Source organism: Etheostoma spectabile, chromosome 23 (assembly GCF_008692095.1).
Source record: "Etheostoma spectabile isolate EspeVRDwgs_2016 chromosome 23, UIUC_Espe_1.0, whole genome shotgun sequence".
NCBI classification, from domain to species: domain Eukaryota; kingdom Metazoa; phylum Chordata; class Actinopteri; order Perciformes; family Percidae; genus Etheostoma; species Etheostoma spectabile.
Window position 1 is genome coordinate 22227627 of NC_045755.1, and position 25140 is coordinate 22252766.

The 25140-nt window shown below is 41.0% G+C and overlaps 1 protein-coding gene and 1 long non-coding RNA gene across 4 annotated transcripts in view; one reads left to right on the forward strand and one right to left on the reverse strand.

Moving 5' to 3' along the window:
- Positions 1–6133: 6133 nt before the first annotated feature.
- Positions 6134–25140, reverse strand: part of tmpoa (thymopoietin a) — a 56313-nt gene continuing 37306 nt past the window's right edge. The window contains exons 4-8 of one of the 3 annotated variants that reach the window (XR_004327674.1): positions 19564–19673; positions 18395–18523; positions 11995–12095; positions 7785–8545; positions 6134–6147 (exon numbers count right to left, since the gene is read on the reverse strand). Coding sequence is in view for 2 of the 3 variants with exons in the window: in XM_032504873.1 (XP_032360764.1) it covers positions 8164–8545; positions 11995–12095; positions 18395–18523; positions 19564–19673 (722 nt within the window). In the remaining variant the exon portion in view is untranslated. Of the gene's footprint in view, positions 6148–7347; positions 8546–11994; positions 12096–18394; positions 18524–19563; positions 19674–25140 lie in introns of those variants that run through there. The other 2 variants (XM_032504873.1, XM_032504874.1) reach the window with 2 other exon arrangements.
- LOC116672908 (uncharacterized) lies at positions 9310–10139 on the forward strand. Its single transcript, XR_004327678.1, has 2 exons — positions 9310–9416; positions 9466–10139. It is a non-coding gene; the product is annotated as an uncharacterized LOC116672908 (long non-coding RNA).

Sequence of the window (25140 nt, forward strand, 5' to 3'; positions counted from 1 at the left end):
CTAAAATTTTTAGCAGCTACTGCAGATTTAACCATGGGCCTAATTCCTTAGCTTGATGTTTGGGGTTTATTGCCAGAGTAATGTGGGGAAAAAGATTCACCTGACATTTTGTACCAGGACATTTTTTCAGGGGTGAGTTCTACCTCAGCAGCTACACCTTGGGGACCTGCATAGATGCTAGTGGATTTTAAATCCCACTGTTTACCAAATAGGTTATCGGAAAATCATTATAATAGAGAAGGTCATTTTCTCTGTCATAATGGAGGGTGAGGTGTGGAGGGTCAGCAGGTGGTACATACGGACGGAGGCTGCAAATCCAGGGTTTCCATTGTGTTAGGCAGACAGGATGCCAGTGTGAGTGGGTGTCTCAGGGAACAGAAGAGGAAGTGAACAGGCAGCTTCTGTCTTTTCCCAGAGAAGCCTACAACAGTCACAAATCGTTCTGATAGAGGTGCATTATTTGTGTCATTCAAAGTGGAGTAGGAGCATCTGAATCCACTAAAAAATGGATAGTCTTCCCACCTACTTCCACTGCAAGGAGAGGTTCTGCCAAAGCCCTCTCCGTAGCTTCCCCTGGGCCCCCTCAGTACATACCCTCATACCATCCTGGAGCCTGGTCACCTTCCTGTGTCAGGGGATACTGGCCTGGGTGTCCGTAGCTGGGAGCAATGTGGGGTTTGGGCCTGGTGTCCCCTTGTTGTCCTCTGCCTTGCCCTCTTGCCTTGGTTGAGCATGTGGGCAGGCAACTTTCCAGTGGTCCATGGCACCGCACAAGAAGCATCCACTCTGTCGAAGTGGTTGGGGTCTGTTGAAACGAGTTGCAGCCCCCCCGTATGTACCCTGAACTGACCTCTGGATGGGAAAAATATCCCTGGGGAGATAGGAAAGCAGGAGGATAGGCTTGCTGAGGAGCAGGGAAGGGAGGAGGGATCTGGGGGATAGGATCACAAGGGAAAGGGGAGGGGTTGACTGGAGGGGGTGGAGGGTATGGGTTAGAATTAGCAGGCATTGTGACAGACATTTGTTACTGAGCATCTTTTTGTTAAGTTTAGCTTTTGCTTCTGCTAACTGTAGTTTCAAAAGCTGTGTCTGCAGCTCTGTGTTTTAACTCCCCTTTTTGTCAGCTTTACGTTTAGCAATATCTAAATGATGTCTAACATGTTTCCGCCACACCGCATCTTCACAATCATCATCTAAATTTCTTCCAATTTTACACACACCTCTGATGGCAGCCCTGCAAACACCGCCTTCCTGAACCACACAGATGTATTGCCCTTTTGCGCTGGATTTTTTTTCCTGTCTGACGCAGCCATGTGTCATAACAATCAGCTAAATAATTCATAGATTCAACTTTGGGGTCCCACGGGAAGCTAGGTATTCCTGCGGACTGGGGCAGAGGATAAATTCTCCTCATGACCTCTGCTATTCGATATAAATGGGGCATGAAAAGTGACTCATCGTCTTAAAGTTCGATTATAGCTTATTTTTCTATTGTGCAGACCTCATGTTGATAATGTTCAGAGTTTCAACGTATGTGTGAGCAGGTGTAGTAATGTGGTGTGTTTAAGCCAGCCTTAGTAGCTGCATCTACAGGGGGCAGTACCTCTTTGTACCTGATATCATCTTCCTTTTTATCCAATTTTCCCCCCCTTTTCTTTGTATTCTCCACTTCCTGACTCTCACACATCTCTACTTCCTTTACTGTCGCTATCAGTTTCTCCCTCTGATTCACTGCTATCTCTCCAATTTTCCTTAATCTCTGCAGCGACCCATACCTGTCTTACCTTTTGCTTCTCCTGTCTCTTTGATCTCTTTCCCTTTCTCTCCTTTTCCTGTCCCTTAATTCTTTCTCGTACCTTTCCTCCAGAGTGATCTGCTCTCTGCTTGTGGCCTGAACTACTCTGTTTCTTGTATTCCTCCAGCTGTTCAAGCCTCATTCTCTGACTGAATGGAGCATTCTCATAACTTTCCATTTGCTGCTCTGAGAGTGCGCGTTCCTGTTCTACAGAAGGAGAGGAGCAGAGAGGGGAGGGGCTCGGGGGCGCGCTTGGCTCTGTCTGTCTGGTCTGGTGTCCTGAGTCAAGGGAGAAAGTAACTGTGCCGCTTGTCACATCTATTATTGGCTATAGTCCGGGGGTCTGGGGGCCTTTAGTTCGTCAGTCTGAGTGTCGGATGTAGCAACATATGATTGTCATGTTTGGGTTCTGATTTTGTCTTGTTCTGAAACGTAGGATCTTTGGCTCCCTGGACTCCTTCGTTTTTTTTTTTTTCAGTTTTATCTGGCATGAGATGACTCACGCTTTTCCCCATTAATGCTAATTCATGAATTTTCAGACCCTGGGCCTCTAATTCTTTTACCCTTTTCTTGAGTTTTGATCAAAGCCTTTGAGTCAAATTGTTTCTTATACTCTTCTAACTCCTGTCTATATCTATTTCTGACTTTCCACAAATGTGCCAATAATGTAGTTGTGGTGTCCTCTGCGTTATCCTGAACGAGAGGCCACAACACTGTCTTTGTTTCTTTTTTAACCTTTTCCTGGTCTTTTTTCAGCTGTCTTTTCTACCATTCCACGCATTATTAATTCAATTTGTTTTTTCCACAGTTTATAGGGCCCGCAGCCTACACCGGTAATTATATGATCCCTTTGGGCCTCCATTACTCCAAATTTATGATTATTATTATTATTATTATTATTATTATTATTTATTTATTTATTTAGTTTTTACAGAGAATTATTTTAAACTTGAGACTACCTTTCACACTAAATAGTCAATGTTAGTGCTATCCTTCATGATCACCTCAGTGTCACTACGTTTCACGACTCTATTTTTAGAGACGCTACTTTTCGTCTCTGACTCTTCTTCACACTAATTAAGCCAATATAGTGCTGCTTTTCATGTCTACTTCAACATTACACCTTCACACTTTTTCTTTAAAGTGCTACCCCTTGAGTCTGACTTTCTTTATATTATCACAACAAAATTAGTCACAATATGGTACGTTCCTAGAATCCAACCTCTATGTCTTGATGTCAAGATTAATCAAAATACCTTTTCTAAATTGTCAACCAGAACCAAGGACCTCACCCATTCAATTTAGTTTTCTCCAATATAGCAGATTTGATATAAACAGGTTCTGCTTACCTTTTAGGTGGCCACCCTTGGTGAATGATTAGAGTGTCCGGTTCTGGTTGTTTGTCCAATAGAACCTCTTCCTCCTGGCTAGCTCGCCAAAATGTTGGGGCAACATCCTGCCCTTCTAGATTCTTTCAGGAAGAAGGGTTCAAGTCCGTAGGTTGGATGAAAGAACGTTTAATACCATGGAATATTCCAGAGACAAGGTTAAAGAGAATTATGCATCCATAGCTCTCCCTAAGTTTGTCTCACTCTTTTCCCTTTCTGCATGATCTTATGTGCACAGGGGCAGTTCATTTGCTACCACGTGACATGTTTGTGCGCTGTGTTTTGTCTTCAGAAGGTTAGTGCCAAGCAGAGCTTGGCCTGCAAAATAGATAACAGGTCTCAGACTTCTACTGGAGAGGACCTTCACCCAAACACAGTACGTGTCCCTAACCACCCTTGGCCCTGCTTTTCAGAATTAGACTCACTCGGCAGAGCTATGGTTGGACACCTTGTACCATAACAACTTATCAAAAGGTCACAGTAAACTTTATGAACTATCACACTGAAACCTAGCAGACTATGTGTAATGCTTTTGCTCTTTAGCTCAAAATATAATGAATTTAACACACATGATTAATATAATGCACTACATGATTATAATGATGTTCATGCACACATGATATGAATATATTTAATCCCAACACCGGTAGTGTATATTCAAAGAATAAAAACCCACTGCAATTTTCCACTATAAAATTCCCCAAATCTCTCAAGATGGTTGGGCTGCTAATGATTCTTTCAATTGAAATTTCAAAATTTTGACAAATTTTCCAACAAATTGCTATTTTTGGAGCAAATTAATGTCAACATTAGTCTTGTATCACGTTTTGTGCCACAACACTCTCAGAAGAAGATTGTTTTAACATTCTGTGTGGTCAGCACAGAAGTTGAGCAAATCTTTAATTTTTTCCCTTTTAAAAAAAAAAACTATTTTAGGCATCAATGAACGATTTTTCCTGTTTAAAAAACACACTGTTAGAGCATTCACACTCCCAGTTCAACAAATCAAATCCATCCAATGAGTTATTTACAGCCATCATTAATACAGCTGGAGCTTCCACAAGCTCCCAGCAACACAGCCAACCTTACACCAGTCTACAGTTTATCACAAAACACATTCCACCACCACATAAATGTATTTACATTAGGCGCCTCTGTACAATTCCTAAATGTATCCTAGTACTCACAACACAGTCCAATCAACATTGTATTGTCCTAGCCCAGACCAAGACCCCAGGGGACAGGAGACAGTAGGCCACCTTTTGTTGCATAGCAGGAAGCCCCTTTCCATATGTTAAATGCCAGACTTGACCTGTGTTTCTTTACATTTTAGAGAAATAGAGGGGGAAGGTGAGGAACACATTGCCATCTTGCCTTCTTCACAGAAATATGTATATTAATCCCATCCTGGCTGCATAATACATAGTTTATAACTTTTTTGTAACTCAACAGGAGACACCGATGAAATGTGAGAATTTGTTTATCGTATTATTTATAAATTCATTTGAATTTACGACACTATTTTATTTCAATTAGTTTCTTTTTCAAGCAGATCAATCAAAGAGGTGTTTATGTATTAATTTGTAAGAATGGCTTTGTGAATTCTTCACATTATTAATGAAGGGAATATTTCCATTTATTTTACCCAATGGTCTCAGTTCCATATAATTTCTCGCATTTCATATATCAGCCGTTGGCGTCGTTGTTTCTCAATTCACGTGTTTCCGTGTGTACGCCTGGGTCAGAGTTTCCGTGGAGGACCTCACATTCTCCCATCAAGTTGTTTTTTAGAAATGCCACAGTTTGCTTAGAAAGAAGCACAGATGATGGCGACGGCGCGTTCATAAACAAGGCCCCAAGAACCAGATGTATGGAACAATGCATACGCACCAAAAACATGCACACGCCATTTCCCACAAATAAACTGGTATTTATAAAGGAAGACTGTTTGAAAATGGTCAGACTGATGGACTTCTGGACATATACCCCCTTCCACCTAATTCCACCCTGTTCAGCTGGATCTTCATCTTCCTGATTGGCAGACCTCAGCCACACCTTATTCCTCCTCACCATTAACAAAGGAGCCATCCAAGGATGTGTCCCGAGCCCCCTGCTGTACCCATTGTACACACATTTGTACAGACTCCCTGTGGTGTTTCAACCTTAGCGCTAGGTGACGCTGTGCAATCCAGTTTAGAGTAGAAACACTGAATGTAGAAGAGAGGAGAAGAAGAGTTGTCGTCCCAATAGACACATGTATGCCTGTATGAAATGCAACGTATTCTCTTATTGTAAATGAATTTTCTGTCTGGCAAAACATTCATTGCAACTATACAACCTGGGTAATGCAGCACGGTACAGAAAAGGTCTTTACGACAGCAGGTGTGGTTAAACACTACCGCTCAACACAAACCAAAAGTTACAAATAGCCACTTTAAAATCAGTTGTATGATCACATGAACGTAGAATGTTAAAAGCAGTTGATAGAGGCAGTCAGGGCTAGTCATGACAGTTATTTAGAAATAAATGGAAAACTAAAAAAAACAAAAAACTTTTGTCCAGATTTTTTTGTGCTGATCCAAAAATGTATCCAATCCCTGGCTCAAAACCGTGACCCGATCCAAACCGTTTTTATAATCCAGTTTTATGATCCATTGCACCCCTAAAAGTTACATAATGGAGTCCTGCAATGCCTCTTATTATATATATATATATATATATATATATATATATATTTTTTTTATCTGAGGAATCACAAAGTCTTAGTGTAATTACGAGTTGTGAGCGGTCAACCAATTCATATTTTCTTCTATTTCGGAAGCCTGGAAAGGTAAAAGTATCCAGTATTTCAAAGAAAAGTAGCACAGATAAGAAAATAAAAGTATTCCTTCTTAATTTTTTTTTAATATCTTGACCTCTCTCACATTTATCCTTGTTTTGTCCAGACCCCCAAAATAAACATGACTTCAATTTCTCATTTCAAATAAAAAATCAAAAGTATGACAAATTCAAATTGGAAGTTGGAAGGAGAGGCAAAATCTAACTATAAAACAAGAAACGTCGGTCATTCATCTACTCTACTGCTGTGGCACAGTGGTAGAGCGGTTGCCTGCCAATTGGGAGGTTTGTGGTTTTATCCCTGGCCCTGCCATGTTGAAGTGTCCTTGGGCAAGACACTGAACCCTGAGTTTTACTATGTAAAAGCACTTTGAGTAGTTGTTAAGGCAAGAAAAGCGCTCTATAAAGACAGTCCATTTACATTTACTTGAAACTTGGCGTGAGTATTGCTGACGTGCAGTGTTGAGTGCTGGTGCAATATGGACATGTGACATGTTTAATATTAAACATTAAACATGATGCATGCGCAAAAGAACCATAACAAAGATGTCCCAGTAGCAATGTCATATCGAAATAGACATGGAGGCCTTGAAGTCAGCGGCTATGTCCAAAATGAACGACGTACCCAATATGTGTACTGTCCTTCAACTTACTGCTGTGTGAATAACAGTTTTATACTTCTGTGTGTGAATAACAGTTTTATACTTCTGTGTGAATAACAGTTTTATACTTCTGTGTGTGAATAACAGTTTTATACTTCTGTGTGAATAACAGTTTTATACTTCTGTGTGTGAATAACAGTTCTATACTTCTGATACTTCTGTGTGAATAAACAGTTTTAAACACTGGAAGTTGTTGGTATGAGCGGTTCTCGAGAAAGCTCCAACCAGTAATATTGTGAACTGCACCAGAAATTCAGTTAAATTGTCTCAATACATTTTTTTTGTTTGTTTTGTTACCTTGACATCTTTTTTTTTTTGTTAAGGCTTTCAATTCATTTAAATATATCGCAATTAATCGCATGAATGTCTAGAGGTTACTCGCAATTAATCACAATTTCATTTTCTGCCTGAGTAGCCCACCTGGTAGAACATGCACAGAGGCTTAGTCCTTACTGCTGCAGCTGCGGGCTTGCTCCCAACCTGCGGGCCTTTGCTGCATGTCATCCTCTCTCTCTCTCCCAATAAAGGCCTAAAATGGCCCAAAATAATCCTAATAAATATATTAAAAGGAATTTACATTAACTTATTGGGTTAATTTTGACAGCCCAAACTTTTTTTATATACACATATAACAGCCCCATGAATAAAATGCTCTTACAGGAAGTAACAACATTTTAGTTTATTGAGTGGATTTTCAATATTTGTGACAGTGAATACATAATTAAGAAGAATAAACAGGGACATTCAATTTATTACAAGAAAACATTAAGAAAATATTGGTGTAGCATTTAAAAAGATTTAGAAGTATTTGGATTATAATAAGCCTCCCTGTCTCATTAACAAAGATAGTTAAGTAGGGTTCAAAACAAAATACAGATTCAAGCCCCATCTTCAAGGCTGTTAATGACTAACAGAGTCAGACAGTGAGGCAAAGCGTGAAAAGAAACACCACACACACACACACACACCACACACACACACACACACACAACACCACACACACACACACACACACACACACACACACACACACACACACACACACACACACACACACACACACACACACACACACACACACACACACACACACACACACACACACACACGGCGAGTCCACATATTTCTAAAAAAGCTACTGTGTGGCTGGCTTTGTCATAACCTCACTGACTATTAGTCAAAGATCAAGAATGGATCAAAACAGCACAACAGCACAGGAGGTACTGTCCTTTCACAACATGATATGGACATCCTTGAAGTGTCAATGAAAGGGCTACATCGCTTCTCTTAAGGGATTCACTGTAAATTGATTTAGAAATAAAAGCAAAAAAGAAAAGACAAAATCTTGAGGGAAAAAAGGGCGAAGATACTAAGTAATTTCACATTGGTCATGGATAAAATGGCTACAATGCAGATTCACACTTGAAAAAAATAGAAGTAGGTCAATTTCTTTTTCCCCCTCAGGCCTTTCCTGTGCTAGCTACACTGCACTGTCACTGGTCACTATGTCTTGGGTTTCAAAAGGGTTGATGCCGTTGGTCTCCATGGCTTGGTAAACCAAGAACAGGAAAACAGCCACGACGGCCAGCAGGAACAGCTTTTTCCACAGGGACACGCTGCGGGGCGCTGCCTTGGTTGGACCTGCCGGGGGAGCTCCAGACAGAAGCCTGGAGGAGGAGCTGGAGGTAAAGGAAGTGGGCAGGCTGCTGACTCTGTTCACAGTGCAGCTCTCTGTGTAGGAGGAGGAAGAGTTGGTTGTCTTGGTGTTTTTTGGAGAGAAGAGGCAGTTTTCATCATTCCACAGATCACTAGACTTCACTGGGCGACCGGCAGCTCCTCTAATGGGTCGTCGACAGGTGGCGCTACAAGAGACCAGGTTTTACAGTCATTGTTGTATGAGGGTTAGATACATTGTGTCTCAGAAAACGCAAACATTCTTATAGATACATAAAAGCGCCCTCATTGTCTTTTAATTCTGGTCTGTGTCTTGTTCACACAGAATTATCACAAGTGAAGCAAGAGCTGTAAACATGAAGTCAAATGACGGGTTTGCACAGTTTTGGTGATGTCATACCATCAGCCTTACATGGACACACTAATGCTTAATCGAGAAACTGACTGAATTTTAAAATTATGAATGTTATCTCTAGATTAACTAAACCGGCCACAGTGTACTGAGGGCACAATACCTGCGATGTGTGTCAACAAAAGCACATAACACTACCAGAGGCCAGCGTATCTTACAAAATTCTTTGCAATGGGAGCACCGCATATTTACGCAATGCTACAAATGCAGCAGCGTCTCAGCTGAAAAAACTCTTTGCCTCCAAAGTGCAGTCTAGCACTCCCAGCTGGGCATCTTCAAAAAGCAGTTTCATAAGAGCAGATGGTGTTGTCAGCTAGGGAAAAAAGGTGGTGTATACATTGGGGGAACTAAGTATTTGACCCCTTGCTGATTTTGCAGGTTTGCCCACCTACAAAGAATGCAACGATCTATAATTTTAATCATATGTACATTCTAACAGTGAAAGACAGAATCCCAAAGAAAATTCCAGAAAAGCACATCATATGAATATATTAAAATTGATAACCATCTGATGAGGAAAAACAAGTATTTGACCCCCCTGGACAAACAGCATGTTAATATTTTGTAGAAAAGCCATTATTGGCCAGCACAGATGTCAAACGGTTTTTATAGTTGGTGACAAGGTTTGTGCACATTTCGGCAGGGATGTTGGCCACTCCTCCCTGCAGACAGCCTCCAAATCATTCAGGTTTCGAGGTTGTCGCCTGGCAACTCGAATTTTAAGCTCCCTCCAAAGATTTTCAATTGGATTCAGGTCTGGAGACTGGCTAGGCCACTCCAGAACCTTGATGTGCTTCTTCAGCCACACTTTTGTTGCTTTGGCGGTGTGCTTAGGGTCGTTGTCGTGCTGAAACACCCATCCTCGACCCATCTTCAGCTCTCTCCCTGAGGAAAGGAGATGTTGGTCCAGAATTCCACGATACATGGCCCCGTCCATCCTCCCCTCAATACGATGGAGTTGTCCCGTCCCCTTGGCTGAAAAGCACCCCCAAAGCATGATGTTGCCACCACCATGCTTGACGGTGGGGATGGTGTTCTTTGGGTTGTACTCGGTGTTCTTTGCCCTCCAAACACGACGAGTTGAGTTGAGGCCAAAAAGTTCTATTTTGGTCTCATCTGACCACATCACCTTCTTCCAGGCCTCTTCTGAGTCGTCCAGGTGGTGAATGGCGAACTTCATGCAGGCCTGTACATGTTTCTTCTTGAGCAGGGGGACCTTGCGTGCGCTGCAAGATTTCAATCCATGACGGCGTAGTGTGTTACCAATCGTTTCTTTTGTAACTGTGGTCCCAGCTGCCTTCAGTTGATTCATCAGTTCCCCCCTTGTGGTTTTGGGATGATTCCTCACCGTTCGCATGATCAGGGACACCCCACGAGGCGAGATCTTGTGTGGAGGCCCAGACCGAGGGAGGTTGGCGGTGGTGTGGTGCTTCTTCCATTTCCTGATAACTGCACCGACTTTTCTCTCCAAGTTGCTTTCCGATTCTCTTGTAGGCCATCCCAGCCTTGTGCAGATCTACAATCTTGTCCCTGATGTCCGTAGAAAGCTCTTTGGTCTTGCCCATGGTGTGATGTTGGATGCTGGTTGTTTGGGTGTTGACAGGTGTCTTTTATACAGGTAACGAGGTGAGGCAGGTGTATTTGATGTAGATAATTGGTTGGGATTGGGGCTGTGTCTTAAAGAAAGACTAACTGGCTTGTAGGAGCCAGAATACTTGCTGTTTGGTAGAGGGTCATACACTTGTTTTTCCTCATCAGATGATTATCAATTTTTATAAATTCATATGATGTGATTTTCTGGAATTTTCTTTGGGATTCTGTCTTTCACTGTTAGAATGTACATATGATTAAAATTATAGATCGTTGCATTCTTTGTAAGTGGGCAAACCTGCAAAATCAGCAAGGGGTCAAATACTTATTTCCCCCACTGTACATGTACACTATCACACAGTCACAAGCAATCTGCTACTATTGGCGACATTAGTGGGACAGCATGAACTTGATCCTAGTACTAGTGGAATGCACTGAGTAGAAATGAGACAAATTGGACTGTGTGTCTGCAGTAAGTGTGTAACACTTAAGAATCAACAATTAAAGCAAGGGGAGCCTTTCCTAAACTGGCTGCTAAGGGACTCTAGATGCTTTTTCATAGTCCTAACAACAGCAATTGCAAATTTCTATAAAATAATTGTGTGAGCAGCTTCCAGAAGCAAACTTTTTTCTGGTTGCATTAAGGGAGGTTGGAACAATGGTTGCAAAAGTGGGGTCAAGGACCCCAAGGGGTCCTAGAGAGGGTACCCAGCAAAAACAGGAATAACTTTTTTCTCTCGCTATAATTCCATCATAAGTAACACAATGACAGAATGTATGACTTTGGTCATGGTTATCATACCCTTTCAGATGGGGGGGGGGGAAAGTCTGGAAACCACTGAATACCTCGCCATCTGCTGCTTTGATTTTAATTATTTAAAAAGAAAGAAATCTATCTCAAGAGACCCCAAACTTTGAGTACAAAAAATTGTTGAAATGTCTGTTTAATTGTTTTGTAAAGTGCTATTTTTGACTTATAAAAAAATAACTAGGGGTGTCATGATTCTCCAAATCATGAAACTACATTTTCGATTCTAAGATCACGATTTGATTCTCAGTTTTCACATTTTTTTTTTTTAAAGCACAAGTTTCGATACAATTTTTAGACTAGACTTTATGCAATATAATATCTGGCCTTTATTCGCAATGTATCACTACATTGTGGTACATACATACTTCAACTTGTGTTTTTTCTGCTTGGCAGAACGTGAAAAGGGGGCGTGCAAAGCAACGTGGGTGGACGAAGTCCCGCGGGTCTGCTTGCATCCATTATGCACGTTCATCATGCCTAGTTTAATAACTCTGGATTCAGCAACTAGTGAATGTTAAAAATGTTTAAAATGTGATGTTTTAAACAAGGACCCTTTAAGTGTTTGGGCAGGTAAGTTGAAGTTTACCCCTAAAAAAATATACACTGAAAATATAGAAGTTTCTTTAGCCATGTACAGTCTCTGGGAAAAGTCTTTCTGTGTCAGAGGGGGCAATTCCACCGTTGCTACTAAGCCCATGGTTGCATTAAGACATAGCGCTGTTCCTGGGGTCTGGGGGGCTGCTTGACAAGCCGACCGGACGTGACGTGGCAGTATTGACGATTCAAAATCGTGACACCCTTAAAAATAACCATTGGTTACTTACGTGATTCCTGTTGGACTACTGATGTCATTGGGGAAGATCTCCTTTAGAACGTCATTCTCCTCCACTTTCTGTGCTTGGTCGCCAGCTGCAATCTTCTCCACCTAAAAGACAAAACAAGCATGAAGAGCAGATGCAAAGGAAATGTTCCCCATTACTTCACGACCATCATCTGTACATGCATGTCTGGACCAGAAGGGGGCACCTTGCTTGATATTAGACACCGCTCACCATGTGATCACTTCAAAAAACATGCTGGGCCAACCACCCTTGTTGACTCCTGAACCACCTTGTGAATGTGATACAGAACACAATTCCTACAGTCTCATACCGCTTTCACACCAATGACCCATTGACATCAATTCAAACCAAGCCAGTTAGCTAGGGTTGATCCCTGGCCATGACAATTCAGATGCAACCTGGGTTTAGGGATGGGTACGAGACTCGGCGCTAATATGGCACTAGTTCCGTAATTAGCGGTAAAACGGACGTTAGAGGTAATTATTACGTAATATTGCAAAAATCAGGAATATCCTGTCTAAAAATGATGCAGAAAAACTAGTCAATGCATTTATTACTTCTAGGCTGGATTACTGCAATTCTTTGTTATCAGGCTGCTCGAAAAAATCCATAAAGACTCTACAGCTGATCCAGAATGCTGCAGCACGTGTTCTGACAGGAACCAGGAAAAGAGACAACATCTCTCCTGTTTTAGCTTCTCTGCATTGGCTTCCTGTAAAATCTAGAATAAAATTTAAAATCCTTCTTCTCACCTACAAAGCTCTTCATGGTCAGGCACCATCTTATCTTAAAGAGCTCATAGTACCTTACAACCCTACAAGAGCACTACGCTCCCAGAATGCAGGGTTACTTGTGGTTCCTCGAGTCTCTAAAAGTAGAATGGGAGCCAGAGCGTTCAGTTATCAGGCTCCTCTCCTGTGGAACCAGGTTCCAGTTGGGGTTCGGGAGGCAGACACCGTCTCCATATTTAAGAGTAGGCTTAAGACTTTCCTCTTTGATGAAGCTTATTGTTAGGGCATAAAATTGAATATTGTTAGGGAGTGAGGAGTTGCAGCGTCCGCCTAACCCGGCCCACCTGCTTCTCGTCATAGTTGTCAGATTTATCTATCATATAATCAAGCATATAATAAAACTAAAGGGAGACTTGGCATACAGCCCGATCCGGTTGGGGAGAGTTCTAGCCTGACCAGGCCCCACTCTTTACCCTGTCTCTCTTGGTTATGCTTTGATAAAGCTTATAGTTAGGGCATAGAATTGAATATTGTTAGGGAGTGAGGAGTCGCAGCGTCCGCCTAACCCGGCCCACCTGCTTCTCGTCATAGTTGTCAGATTTATCTATCATATAATCAAGCATATAATAAAACTAAAGGGAGACTTGGCATACAGCCCGAGAGGAGAGTTCTAGCCCGACCAGGCTCCTCTCTTTAGCCTGTCTCTTGGTTATGCTGTAATAGTTTTAGACAGCTGGGGACATCCTTTGATACACTGAGCTCCTCTCTCTTTCTATCTTTTCATTTATATGCATCCATGTCCCAGAAATGCTTGTTACTAACCTAGCTCTGGGGAGTCACTCCCCGGAGTCCTTATGTTCTTTTTTCCCAGCATGTTCCCTCGGATCAGGGATGCTCCAAAATCATGGTAGCAGCTGTCGCCATGGTCCCGCTACACGTTCTGCGGTGCCATGTTCATCTGCTACACTCTGCGGTGCCCAGCTACGTCCTGCTGTGCCTTGTAATGCCCACAGTGCCCTGCTATGCCATGAACTACTACAAAGAACTGCTACAAACTACTATTTTTTCTATTTTTGTTATTTCCACTAACCCCAACCGGCCCGTCAGATGCCGCCTACCAAGAGCCTGGGTCTGTCCGAGGTTTCTGCCTAAAAGGGAGTTTTTCCTCACCACTGTCGCACTGTTGGGTCCTTGTAAATTTTGGAGTGTGGTCTAGACATACTCTATCTGTAAAGTGTCTTGAGATAACTCTTGTTATGAATTGATACTATAAATAAAATTGAATTGAATTGAATAGAGGTAACAGAAGCATAACTGCACTAATGTGTGGCCGTATTTTGCTGGAAAGGATTCCAACACTGGGACAACAGTCTGCAGCTAAAGACACAGAGTAGCCTAGCTGCACCATGGACACTGTCGTAGTCACAGTTGTTGGAGAAACAACACTGATGGGATTTAATTGCACCTCATGGTGCATTAAACGATATTGTAAAGTAGAGGTTGACCGATTTTTGTCATTTCTTATATAATCGGAATCAGCAGATATCCGAGAATATCAAGCCAATAAATAGGCAGGGCATCTGCAGCCTAGTGTTGTTGTTGTGGAACACGTGACGCACGCTGCCCCTAGAGTCAATTACCAGCAGAGTGAGTAGACCTCATCCAGTGCCGTTGGAGGACAAGGGTTGCTATCATGTCACAACAACAATAATTTATTTTATTTATGAAAGATTGCAGATTTGTGTTCTCAGAAGTTTGATAAATGCTGCTAACTGCAATAAACTATTTTTTTCATTGAGAAGGTTATTTCACCAAGTCCATTTTCTTCTTGTTTTGTTTATTTAATATATTTGATACATTATTTATACAATGTTTTTACATTATACATTTTAAATTTAAGTATACAAGTGCAGATTGGTGAAGCGTTCAATAAAATGTTTTTGTTGAGAATTTTTTTGTATCGTAAAAGGTGAATTCTTTTCGATTTCAAGTAGCTCTGTTGTTTGGAAATGTGGAGTGCTGTCAGTAGAGAGAAAAATGAAACCAGTGCTGCCTACACTGTATTATCATCCTGCTAGAGTTAGCACCCAATAGGCTTAAACCAAGTTTTAAACCTGCTTTTTAGCTTCTTAACATGTTCAAAATGGCATTACAAGTGCCTACCCATGTGCTGTGATTCCTTCTGAGTGAACACAGTGAATCTGACAGCAGTAGATTTGACAGAAAGGCATACAAGATGTGTTAATCCATACCTCGGTTTCTTTCCTGTTTATCCTTAAGTAAACACTAGTTGATTGTCAAACTCATACAATCCAAAATGTTTTTTTTTTCTCGTTTTTTTGCCGTTGTTACGTCCTTAGTAATGACTATGTAGAAACAGGCTACAACCTGACACCACAGTGGGCTCCACAGGTCAAAAGTTCAAGAGCCCTCTGTTGCTTATTTACCTGTGCACATGCGTGATAGCTCTTGAACTTCTTTGCTATATTCAAGATCAAAGTCAGACTCATCCATCATGCTGGCTACTGCTCTGCATTTGTGTGCCGAGACCCTTTTTACCTCAACGAGAAATCTCGTTACACCTCTAGTAGTGGGGCAACAATAGACAGTGTTTTTTGTTTAATGCAAATAAGAAATTAAGCACTGACCATTCTTCACAGCAGACTTGCCAGACTAAAAGAGCTAAGAGCCAATCTAAATAGTTACATACAATTCATAAACAGCAAAAGGCCAATTTAACCACCACCATCATTATACCAACAATTCCACAAGAATGAAAGTATAACACGTCCAAAAACATTTCCAGTGCAAGAACAGAGGGAAATATGACTGTACTGAAATGTAAAAAGAAATCAAAATAAAGAGACACTGAAAAAACAGAAAACAATTATTAGTTAATCTAAAAAAAACAAGAAGTCTGTCTAAACTAGTAATACGGTTTGAGCTGCAAAGCTGGAAACTTAATACTAATCCAAAAGAAGTCTGTCTGATATTACGTCATTTACACAAATTTAAGGGTTCTTGGATACACAGTTTGTTGCTAGTGCATGACATGCAGGCTCTGCATGCACAGTGAACTACCAATCACAATCAATGTTGATCAATTTATCAAAGTGAGAGCAGCAGTGCTGAGAATGAGAGAGAGAGAAAAAAACAAAACTTATTTTTATACATTAATGTTTTAAGACAGTGGTACCAAATGTATGTTGTTGACCAAATTCCAGCCAATGACAACTTGTCCCGCCCCGGCTGTTGGCCACCCTGGTCCTGTGCAATTCCCACTGAAATAGACCCACCTCTCGACCGGATTCACAAGAAAAAAACCCTGGTTCAACCAGGTGTTGAATCAGGTGTACAGGGGGAATAACAGTACCTGTCTCACTAACACGTCCTTGGACAGTGTGGATGTGCAGCTGAGTGCCTTCACAGGGCTGCAAGTGGACAGGAAGCTGGTCATTTTTGGTTGCATCCTTTTATGCAGCAGGACATCTGGAGGGGCACAATCCTGCACACAAACAATGTGTGTCTGTGCGACAAGGTTGTTTAACCAGCCAACAGTTGTCACACAACAGTCCCTGGAGAGAGCGAACAGCTGCACACACAACTTGCTGATTGCTCATTAACAACCATATACTACAAACTGTAGACTTTGAGAGTGTTTGAGAGTTTGAACTCTTCATGTTTAGACCGGTCATAATAACAAATTTTGCTGGATGATAAATTGTCCCAGAAATTATTGCAATAAATGATAATATTGCCTTGGACTCTCAGTCTCTGTTAGGAAAAAATGCACTAGAATAAAAACCAAAAACAATCAAAAACAATAAATAAAATGGAAATTAAAAACCACAGTATTAACCGCAGTATTTTTGTTTACACCTTGCCAACCTTGCTATATACACATTAGATTTAGTTCATACTTTTTTGGTGTATTTGTTCTCTGATTTTAACTCTTTAAAGACCGTTGCTGTTCTTGTGTCATTCCCTTACCCCTCCTACCAGTTCCTATGGCCACTTGGCCAGCGTAAATGCATATGGAATTTTTTTTAATGGGAGAGTAGTTAGTAGAACTGGTTAGAAGTGGACTGTTCCTGTAACTACGTTCCTGTAACTACCTGGTTGGAAAGCGGCTAACATGCCTGTTTTGACCTGGTTTTAACATCTGTCCTGAGTGATCCAATCACAAGTAGACAGCCTTTAGTACGTGAGTTAACACCTGAGAGCAGAATGGGTCTTCATATGCGTCTTGAGTGACCACTTGCGATCAGATCCCACTTTCCCGTTCTTTATGCATATGTACACGTACATCTTTATATCTGCTTTATTTTACGGTTTCATGTTAGCTGTTAGGAGTCGTTATGCATTACCAGAGATGTCAAAAGTATTAACATTCATTACTTAGGTAGAAGAATAGATACTAGGGTTTAAAAAGACTTCTGTAAAAGTCGAAGTATCAACTCAAGCTTTTTACTAAAGTAAAAGTGTAAAAGTACTGGTTTCAAAACTAGAGTATAAAAGTAAAAGTAATGTAAGGGGGGAAGAATAATATCAATATGCTTTTTCAAATTAAAAGGGAAGTTTTGGAAACAATTAGCTTGTGACACTTGGGTGTGCAGAGCTTGCAGGGCATTTGAAAGGAGTTGTTTTTGCATCCAACCATTTAAAAAAATTCTTCCAGGTACAACCAGGGATGTAGAAGGGCTGGCTGGTCTTCCTGGCTACCAGCCTCCTTGTCCAGGTACGGCCAGGGATGCAGAAGGGTTGGCTGGCCTTCCTGGCTACCAGCGTCCTCGCTGGTGCTTGGTTGGGACATTTTGCTCACAGTTCCTCTCAGGAACTTCACAGTTCTTTTGAGTCTCTGCCTCGGACATCTTTGTGCTAGGCTACCTATGTCTGTGAATTCCTTCCTGGAGTGTGACATGATTTGTATCATGTGCAGGTACAATGGATCGCGTACAAACCAATAGGGTGTTGGAATGGTATATGTTTATACTTCTCATCCAACCACAATCAAATTTACTCTATCCGGATGGCGCAATTTATCAGGATAGTTTTTTTTTTTTTTTTTTTTAAATGACAAGCCGTAATAAAAACAAACTTAACTGAAATAGGAGTAACAAGGCTATTTTTAAAATGTAGAAAGTACAGATAATGGCATGAAAATCTAAGGAGTAAAAGTAAAACATCTGCTGTAAAATAAATACTCCGGTAAAGTATAGATACTTAAAATGTTTACTTCATTAAGGTAACGGAGTATTTGAACTTTGTTACTTGACACCTCTGTACATCATTGCTGATTAAGACCCAACATTTCACCGATTTTGCTGCAGCATTGACCAGTCGGGCTTGCCGGCTCCAGCGCTGACACATCATTGTGGAGATAGGTCTTGCAATGTGAGACTACTAAATAACATAATAGGAAAACGAGAAGTTGTGGCGTAGGAAAAGTAATGTCTGTAGTAATATTCTGCATCTTGGTGAATGTGGGGAAATGTTATGAAACTAAAAATAAGATAATTGTGCAGTTTGATTCGAAATGACAGGACACAGGAGAATTGCTCATCTTCTGATCTACAGATCAGCTGATATTGGAACCAACCGCCCTGTGAGTCCATGCACATATTAGTGTGTTAAACAGCCACCAGAGCTACCTGAAAAGGTCTAGACGAGGTGGAGGGAGGTTCAGCCTGAGCTGGACTGTTCAGTCTGTGGTGAACCCTCTTGTTAGACTTCAACTGGATCTGATCAGTCAATACCGGCCTGAGATCCTCAGTAACTATCTGCTAGGCCAGAGAAACCAGTTGGTCACGCACGCACGCACACGCGCGTTTTACACTTTACACGTGCCTGTCATTCCTCAAGGCCTCAGCTCAACAGGTGCACATTCACAGTGGGAACAGCAGGAGGCGCTGCTCTCAATCACATTTAGAGCAGCAACACTACTGAATAACACCCTCACACATAGGACATGAGTTCAAACTGACACTCAAAAGAGACTATAACACATTGGACTTATGTAAAAATATACTTTACAAAATGGAGTGAGGATGGAGGTTTTATGATTACAATACCTGTATAAAACGTGAACGCCAAATATCAGAAGAAAAGGAAACGAGAGCAGATGGAGGTAAGGGACAGAGATCAACACTGATCAGCACTGAAGAGAAAAGTCAGTGTGTGAAGAGGTCCTGTTGTACCAGCATGTGCATGGAAGTAGCTAATCCACATCATGTGCTTTGAGTCTGACATGCTAACATGCAGAGAGCAGCACTGATGCACTGAACCTACAGGCTTAAACTGAGCGGGGTGTGACTACACTCCAAATTAAAAAACACTTCCTTCATAAACTATATAATCAACCCCAGCTGCTGGTTGTCCCATCCTATCTGCTTAAGTACGCACTGCACACAAACATCTAAACTCCAGCACAGACTTGCAAAAATGCTAAATTGAATTGCCTTCCTTCTTTCTTTGCAAATCTGGCTTAAAGTTAATCCATGCCGCCTGCAACTGATACAAGAGATGTTAGTTGAAGTGCTGGAATGTGATTAATGAGTGGATTCCAAGCAAGGTGATCCTGCTTCACAAGTCAGTCTAGAGTTTGTTTAAAACATCAGCAGCAGAGAAGTCACATTTAGATTAAACAGAATGTTATGATCACAATGACAACAGATTGAGTTTTGGAGAAATCAGGAAAACCCCAAGCAGTGCAAAAACAGTCCATGTTAAGGTATAAAGACTGATGTGCTGACTTCTTGTCACTGTATGTAAATGAAGTTGAGAAATAACTCAGTTGGATTGTTGAAAAGCGGTTTCTTACCGTGTGGTGCTGACTGCTGCGGGTTGTGACAGGCGTCTTCCCTTTGCTCCTCACCAGTCTCTCCACCACTGGAACTGATTCAGGTTCGGCTACAGGTTCTGGTGTCACTTCTGACAAAACACAGTACAGTATAGTCACACACTGTCACTTGCAGGACATGCAGGTGGGTTTAGTTTAAGAATAACAAATTGATAATTTACATTACTTTCCAGGGAATAGCACAGATTGTCACTTTGATTCTTCCCCTCCAGGCAGCCATTAGTTTTTGTTTATGTCAGTACAGTAAAATTATTTTTTTGTATTTGTATTTATTATTAGGATCTCCATTAGCTGACGCCTAGACGACCAGCTAGTCTTCCTGGGGTCCAAAGTATAATATGCAACTTAATTGGGCCGATGGGTTCTGAGATTGGGGCCTCACTGACGCAGAGCCATAGAGAGAGAATAGTTGAGACACTCTTTGATCTCGCTAGCATGGTTCATGTAAGCCTGTATAGTTCCAAACACATGCCCCGCTGTCATGTTCTTCTATAGGACTGACAGCCGGGTTTGCGATATTGAATGGTAAATAAAAATGAAAACACATTCCCAAGTACTTGTTTCAGTGTTATTGCATTATTGCATATTTATAAAAGTCAGTTTTACATTTGGAGTGGTAGGGTGGCAACTGAAAGCCAGAGTTTTACTACAACATTCACTATAAAAACACTATAAAGGGCAATTAAAAATAACCCACTACAGATACCATGTATGTAGTATACTGGTCTGTGATACGAAAATGTTTTCTTAAAGGCATAATCTGTCATTAATGTAATCACTAATCACCCAATAACAAGTTTAAAACACAAGAATAAAAACCTTTTACTTTCAGTGTGATTTTTAGAGCTTTTATATACAGATGTCAGTTACAGATAACGCTTGTTATTCAATTTCAATTCAATTTTCAATTCAATTTTATTTATAGTATCAATTCATAACAAGAGTTATCTCAAGATACTATACAGATAGACCACACTCCAGAATTTACAAGGACCCAACAGTTCTAGTAGTTTCCTCCAGAGCAAGCAACAGTGCGACAGTGGCGTGGTTATGAATTGATACTATACATAAAATTGAATAGAATTGACATGTACACTAGAACAGATTTGAAGATGAGTCTGGCTTGGACCTCTAATTACAAAAAACACAAGCTGCTTATTTTCCATCTTAAGTCAAACTATAAATTGTTACATACATTTAATGGAACAGTTTATATTCTTACACTAAAATATTAAAATTACAACAAACTAACTATTGTTTATCAATCAAAAGGATCACAGAAAAATAATTTGTTACTTTGTTACTCTGCTTTTTTGTGACCACACAACCATGATCATTTAGACTAAGCCATACACAAAGTATCAAATATATTAAAGAATAACAACTGGATACATAAATTAAATAGTATTATTATTATTTTTTACAGTGAGTGAGACAACAAGTACGGTGTGTGTTTGTGTGTGTGTGTAACTAGAACAAAGTGAAGGAACAGGGATGAATATTGTGTATATATAAGAAGAGAGGAATACAGTGGGGAAACAATTATAGTTGGCATTAAATAACTTCTGTACTGCTCCTTATTTTCCCGGAGGCCTGCAGTCCGTCCATAGGTGCGCAGCAGTTGGATAACATCTTAGCCTGTTCCGCTCTGTGTAGCCCCTAATCTCCCAATGATTGCACTGTACACATTCAAATAAACATTAGTGTTAGAGATGAGCGAGTACAGCATTATCTGTATACCACATGAACTATCTGTATCTGTTTACCACATGAACTATCTGTATCTGTATCTGTTTACCACATGAACTATCTGTATCTGTATCTGTTTACCACATGAATTATCTGTATCCGGATCCGTACTCGGACTGGGCGGGGCCTAAACCGGAAGTGGTCAGATTTAACCCGGAAGTGGGTTGGGTTCTCTTGAAATGTGCGGGGCTTGAACCGGTATGTTATTTAAGCATGCAATTGATATGAGTTGATCAAAAATTTTTATATTTATTGCTGATTTGAAAACTATTTACATGACAACATCAAGCTTCAGATAAATGGTGTTGTCATGGTAACAAACAAACTATATACAGATCGTTTTGCAACAATTAATACAACACATGCGGTTGCAATTATGAAGTAAAATGTAATGATCAAGAGTTTTCATACTCAATATAACTTTCTTTTTTTAACTTTTTATTTTTTTATGATCAGTGTGATTTTTTTTGTTTTTGGTTCTTTTTTATTTTTTTTATTTCTTTTATTTCCACACAAGGTATATGTGTGTGTGTGTGTGTGTGTGTGTGTGTGTGTGTGTGTGTGTGTGTGTGTGTGTGTGTAAGAGAGAGACACAGAGAGAGAGAGGGGACAGCTGACAGTAAAAAAAGAAAAATCTCCGATGGCAGAGACGCAACGGGAGTTGCATTTAAGCCAAGCAGCATGTCTGAAACCCTCGTTCACCAGAAATCTACTGGTTACTATGTAAGGACTACAAACCCCACGTTCACCAGAAATCTACTGGTTACTATGTAAGTACTACAAACCCTACGGTCACCAGAAATCTACTGGTTACTATGTAAGGACTACAAACCCCACGTTCACCAGAAATCTACTGGTTACTATGTAAGGACTACAAACCGAAGTAAAAAACAAACCTGAAGCTGAAGAAACCCTAAACGTTAACGGAACAGACTCGATTGACTGATGGAGCAGGAGAAGAGAGAGAGAGAGAGAGAGAGAGAGAGAGAGAGAGAGAGAGAGAGAGAGAGAGAGAGAGAGAGGCCGAGGGAGCACATTTCTCCATGTTCTGGGTGTGTGTGTGATTGATCCGAGCGGGTTTGTAGGCGGGGGGGCGCTGTGATTATGACAGAACGCTGCGCGGCCAGTTGAGGAGTTGTTTTCAATCTGAGCACAGATATTGACTCATATTGTACTCGGCAAAAGTGCTTTATCCGTACCGGATACTCGTTTCAGCCGGGTACTCTGATCACCCCTAATTAGTATATGCATCATAAAGGGCCTCTGATATAATATTGAGAGTTGACAATTCAAAAGAGGTAGCTAGTTAATCAATTTAACCCTGGCAATACCTTTACAGCTGGAGAAGTCTAAAAAACTAGCAATCAGTCAGCTATCAAGTTAATATACGGTATGTGTGTAGATAGATAGATAGATAGATAGATAGATAGATAGATAGATAGATAGATTCATAGATACATACATACATACATACATACATCTAAAGGATTATTAGGAACACCATACAAATACTGTGTTTGACCCCCCTTTCGCCTTCAGAACTGCCTTAATTCTACGTGGCATTGATTCAACAAGGTGCTGAAAGCATTCTTTAGAAATGTTGGCCCATATTGATAGGATAGCATCTTGCAGTTGATGGAGATTCGTGGGATGCACATCCAGGGCACGAAGATCCCGTTCCACCACATCCCAAAAATGCTCTATTGGGTTGAGATCTGGTGACTGTGGGGGCCATTTTAGTACAGTGAACTCATTGTCATGTTCAAGAAACCAAATTGAAATGATTCAAGCTTTGTGACATGGTGCATTATCCTGCTGGAAGTAGCCATCAGAGGATGGGTACATGGTGGCCATAAAGGGATGGACATGGTCAGAAACAATGCTCAGGTAGGCCGTGGCATTTAAACGATGCCCAATTGGCACTAAGGGGCCTAAAGTGTGCCAAGAAAACATCCCCCACACCATTACACCACCACCACCAGCCTGCACAGTGGTAACAAGGCATGATGGATCCATGTTCTCATTCTGTTTACGACAAATTCTGACTCTACCATCTGAATGTCTCAACAGAAATCGAGACTCATTAGACCAGGCAACATTTTTCCAGTCTTCAACTGTCCAATTTTGGTGAGCTCTTGCAAATTGTAGCCTCTTTTTCCTATTTGTAGTGGAGATGAGTGGTACCCGGTGGGTCTTCTGTTGTTGTAGCCCATCCGCCTCAAGGTTGTGCGTGTTGTGGCTTCACAAATGTTTTGCTGCATACCTCGGTTCCAACAAGTGTTTTTTTCAGTCAAAGTTGCTCTTCTGTTTGTAAACCCTAGAAATGGTTGTGCATGAATATCCCAGTAACTGAGCAGATTGTGAAATACTTAGACTGACTCGTCTGGCACCAACAACCATGCCACGCTCAAAATTGCTTAAATCACCTTTCTTTCCCATTCTGACATTCAGTTTGGAGTTCAGGAGATTGTCTTGACCAGGACCACACCCCTAAAAGCATTGAAGCAACTGCCATGTGATTGGTTGATTAGATAATTGCATTAATGAAAAATTGAACAGGTGTTCCTAATAATCCTTTAGGTGAGTATATACACTACCGTTCAAAAGTTTGGGGTCACATTGAAATGTCCTTATTTTTGAAGGAAAAGCACTGTACTTTTCAATGAAGATAACTTTAAACTCGTCTTAACTTTGAAGAAATACACTCTATACATTGCTAATGTGGTAAATGACTATTCTAGCTGCAAATGTCTGGTTTTTGGTGCAATATCTACATAGGTGTATAGAGGCCCATTTCCAGCAACTATCACTCCAGTGTTCTAATGGTACAATGTGTTTGCTCATTGGCTCAGAAGGCTAATTGATGATTAGAAAACCCTTGTGCAATCATGTTCACACATCTGAAAACAGTTTAGGTCGTTACAGAAGCTACAAAACTGACCTTCCTTTGAGCAGATTGAGTTTCTGGAGCATCACATTTGTGGGGTCAATTAAACGCTCAAAATGGCTAGAAAAAGAGAACTTTCATCTGAAACTCGACAGTCTATTCTTGTCCTTAGAAATGAAGGCTATTCCATGCGAGACATTGCTAAGAAATTGAAGATTTCCTACAACGGTGTGTACTACTCCCTTCAGAGGACAGCACAAACAGGCCCTAACCAGAGTAGAAAAAGAAGTGGGAGGCCGCGTTGCACAACTAGTTTGAGAAACAGACGCCTCACAGGTCCCCAACTGGCATCTTCATTAAAACACCAGTGTCAACATCTACAGAGAAGAGGCGGCTGCGGGATTCTGGGCTTCAGGGCAGAGTGGCAAAGAAAAAGCCATATCTGAGACTGGCCAATAAAAGAAAAAGATTAAGATGGGCAAAAGAACACAGACATTGGACAGAGGAAGACTGGAAAAAAAGTGTTGTGGACGGATGAATCCAAGTTTGAGGTGTTTGGATCTCAAAGAAGAACGTTTGTGAGACGCAGAACAAATGAAAAGATGCTGGAAGAATGCCTGACGCCATCTGTTAAGCATGGTGGAGGTAATATGATGGTCTGGGGTTGCTTTAGTGCTGGTAAGGTGGGAGATTTGTACAGGGTAAAAGGGATTCTAAATAAGAAAGGCTATCACTCCATTTTGAAACGCCATGCCATACCCAGTGGACAGCGCTTGATTGGAGCCAATTTCATCCTACAACAGGACAATGACCCTAAACACACCTCCAAATTGTGCAAGAACTATTTAGAGCAGAAGCAGGCAGCTGGTATTCTAACGGTAAAGGAGTGGCCAGCGCAGTCA